General features: G+C 60.7%; 1 protein-coding gene across 1 annotated transcript in view; it reads right to left on the reverse strand.

The window, feature by feature from the left end:
• Positions 1 to 1,839, reverse strand: part of CHD3 (chromodomain helicase DNA binding protein 3) — an 18,788-nt gene extending 16,949 nt beyond the window's left edge. Inside the window, 3 exon segments of the mRNA XM_077746741.1 lie at positions 240 to 385; positions 1,486 to 1,666; positions 1,816 to 1,839. Of these exon segments, the coding sequence (XP_077602867.1) occupies positions 240 to 385; positions 1,486 to 1,666; positions 1,816 to 1,839 (351 nt within the window).
• Positions 1,840 to 3,581: the final 1,742 nt, after the last annotated feature.

Here is a 3,581-nt window from a genome sequence, read left to right on the forward strand (position 1 = left end):
TAAACGAGCCGCCGGGAAGACACAGAACTGCGGGGCTCCACAGCCTCTGCTCTCAACTGCTAGTCCTTCCTGCTAAGGCAAGTCCCGGGGCAGCTGGGCTCTCACTCGGTTGTAGCGACTGAGGCTAGTTAGGGACCCCCCCCTCCCCAAGAGATCCACGCCAGCAAGCGCGGGGAGGGGGATCCGACCNGGGTCTCCGGGGACGGGTCTGCTGGGCCCCGCGGGTCCTTGATACTTACAAGCTTCTTGCGCTTCCGGGGCTTCCCCGGCTTGTTCTCCTTCTGCTTCTTGGGTCCTCGTTTTCTCTTCTTCACGCCCAACGCGGAAGGCAGCAGCCGGAGATCATCCTTATCTTTGGAGCGGACAGCACGGGAAACCCTTGAGCCTCAGTCTCGAGGCCCCTGGCCCTCACCCTCCCTCACCTCGGCGGCTCCCAACTCTCCAGGAACTCGGCCTTGAACTCCTCCAAACGTCACCGCCCCGCCGCCCCGCGCTGCCTGTGCGCACACAGTGTTTCGAGTACTCTGGGGCGCTTGGGTTCTGAATGGGAGGTCAGGGGTCAGCGGGGAAGAGCGGCCAAGCCACTCCCTCCTCTCCCCTCCTACTAACCAGGGAGCAGGCTCTAGGCCACGGGCTCTGACTGTGGCAGGTCCTTTCAGACGCCGCCAGGGCTCCTCCCGCGTTCCCCCTCGCTCAGCCAGCTGGCAGCCTGCCCAGGAACCGGGGAAGCCGTGCCCAGCTGCTGGCCTGGCCTGACCCCAGCGCTTGGAGTGGGGAGACACAAGCTGGCAGCTCCCTAAGCCAGATGCTGAGGAGGGAGAGCCAAAGGTGGACACCTGGGCTCTCACACTCACACCCCGGGGCCGTCACATCCTCTCTGCCACAAGGGAGGCCTCTATTTATGTTTCCGCAGACGATCGCCAAGCCTCCTGTCACCCCAACAGAGCCCTGGAGGAAAAGCAGTCCTCGCCAGTCATTTTCGCGTCTTGCCCACAGGACCGCAGCAGGACGCTCCTCCCTCACACCCTCACCCTGCGGAAGTCTCCAGGACTCCCTGAACCTTCCTCCTCTCCCCAAGTGGCCTGGAACCCTCCCCCAAATCTATTTCGGTGTCCCGGCTCCCTTGGAGGGCTCAGGGGCCCGACCCTTTGTCCCCTGGTCTCACCCTTTGTCTCCACGTTGAGTCCTGTTCACACAGAAGCCCAAGGGGGGACCCAAACAAAGATAAGAGACAAAGACGCCCCGCGCGTGCGTTCTCCAGGCACAGACGCTGTGCTAGCTGGGTCCCTGGCTTTCCCNCCCGCCACGGCGAGCACCAGCCTAACCAGCCAGACCTGTCCCGGCCCCGGCAGCCGCAGCCCTGCGGGGGGGAAAGCCCGGCCGGCCCAGCACCTTGCTCTAGGACACGCAATCCTGCGCGGCACCGGGCCCAGCGGAAAATTAGCCACAATTAACAGGGCTTCCACCGCCTCGGGATCCCCGCACCTCCTTCCTCCGTGTCACTGGTCCTCAACACTCCCGCATCCCGCGCCCCCGGGCTGCAGGAAGGCCCTCGAGGCCGGGGCTGGAGGGCGCCCGCGCAGGGGCCCCGGCCGTGACCCCGGCGTGCGGGCTGGGGCTGGAGTAGGAGGTCGCCGGGCCGCCGGGCCCCTGCGGCCGGCTCGCCCTAACCCCCCAGACGCGGGTTAATGTGAACATGGAAACGAGAGGCCGCCGGGGCGGTGGCGAGGGCAGGCCACNCTCCTTATCTCACCATCAATCTCTCACACATATATTTATTTTTTCTCAAATTCCCCTCCCTCCCCCACAACGCACCACCATAATAGGGCTGCTGCACATGCGTACTGCACGCAGGGGGTGGGTTTGTATTTTCAGACCTTTTGCAAAGAAACTACCAGAATTTTCCGCACCACCCACAATCATTCCCCACCCCCACCCCCACGGAATCACATCTATATATTATGTTATATTATTTCTCGAGACTTGCCAGAAGGGGGAGGGAGAAGAAATGAGTTTTGGGGCTTCCTGCTCCCTTCCTCCACCAACACGAGTGCTATTATTTTAGACGTTTAACAATGTAAGGAGCCGAGCGGGGGGGAAGGGATAAAACTGGTCTTGGGTAAGAATGTAAAACAAAATGGTGAGAATCAAAGCAGAAGGAAAAACAATAGGCCTCGGATCCGTCCAGAGTCATATTCTGGAAAAGGCTGAGGGGGGGTGGCCCGCACAAATTTCCTTCGAGGAGGCTTATTTTGCCCACGCTTCAGGCAGACAGAAATAACGAGCGGACTAAAAATATTTTCCCCAAAGTTTTGCCTCAGAAAGTCCTCTGGGGGGGGGGGTGTGCATCTGGGTCACTCCTTGGACTCAGAGGGCTGCAGGGGGAGGGTAAGATGGCCCTGGGAGAGCCGGGAGGTGGGTTTTCATTGCAAATACAAATTTAAAAAAACAAAAACAAAAACAAAAAACCCCCCACGACATTTGACGTTTCTCCTCGGCTGCTCAGAGAGCAGAGGGGAGGGAGGGCTGACACAAAGACCCACCTCGACCTCAGATTCTTTCAAGCTCCCCTCTCTCCCCTCCCCAAATCCGGGATCAAAGACCCCCAAATGCCACATTCCAAGTTCGCCGTACTTGGAATAGGTGAGAGCTGCCAGTGCCCTCACACAACCTGACACCCTTCCTTTCCCTCTTTTCAGCTCGTCTGCTGTGTCCCCGGCGCCCCCCATCCCGTGGTTCTCTATTCCTCTCCCCTCTTGCAAATCCCTGGGTTCCCTGGGAGAACTTTCTAAAAACTTTTCCCTTTTTCAGACAAGCCTGGGGTGGGAAGAGGGTCCTGTTTCCATCAGACACGCAGTCCCCTGCTCCCCCCCCCAAGAAGGCACCCCACACTCCCTCAAAGGTTGTCTCAACGGGCACAGTCGCTACAGAAGCCACACAGATCAATATGACAGTTTTACAAAGAGCGTGATGTTAGTCGTCTTGAAGTTTGGTGCATTTGTGCCGCATGCCACCCCGGGGCCTGGGGGTGTGGATGTCCCCTTTCATCCCCAAGCAGAAGACGGGAATACCCTAAGGGTGCTCCCCTGTCCTCAAGAAGATTAGAAATGACTCCACTAGGAGGGTGGTCTGAGTGGGGCCACTGCTGTTCCCCCCCCCATGCGAAGCGGCAGTCTGTCCCCTCCACCACCGGTGGAAATGCCCAGAGCCTGCCGGGTGACTGGCCCCGGGGGAGAGGTGCCGAGTGCCCATCAAGCCGCAGAACAGCTGGGTGGGCAGCTCATGCCCCCCAGCGTGATCAAGGTGCGGGTGGTTTCCGAGAGAGAGTGAGTGACAGTGAATAGCAGCCACGTGAGAGTCACAGCCGGGCAGCTCGGCCACCCCAGACTGCCGGGGTCACGCTGGGCACAGCCCCCCCCCCCCNACTCCAGGAAGTGGTCTGCCTGGAGTGTGGCCACCACCTGCCCCTGGTCGCCAGCCGCCCACAAACATTCACACGACCCCTCCCCCACGTGCCACCGCACGCCCCGGAGTCGGCGGGGCGCTGAGGTCCCCGCAGGCGGGGGTCCGAAGGGCACCCA

Source organism: Crocuta crocuta, unplaced genomic scaffold, assembly GCF_008692635.1.
Source record: "Crocuta crocuta isolate KB4526 unplaced genomic scaffold, BGI_CrCroc_1.0 scaffold139, whole genome shotgun sequence".
Lineage (NCBI taxonomy): Eukaryota > Metazoa > Chordata > Mammalia > Carnivora > Hyaenidae > Crocuta > Crocuta crocuta.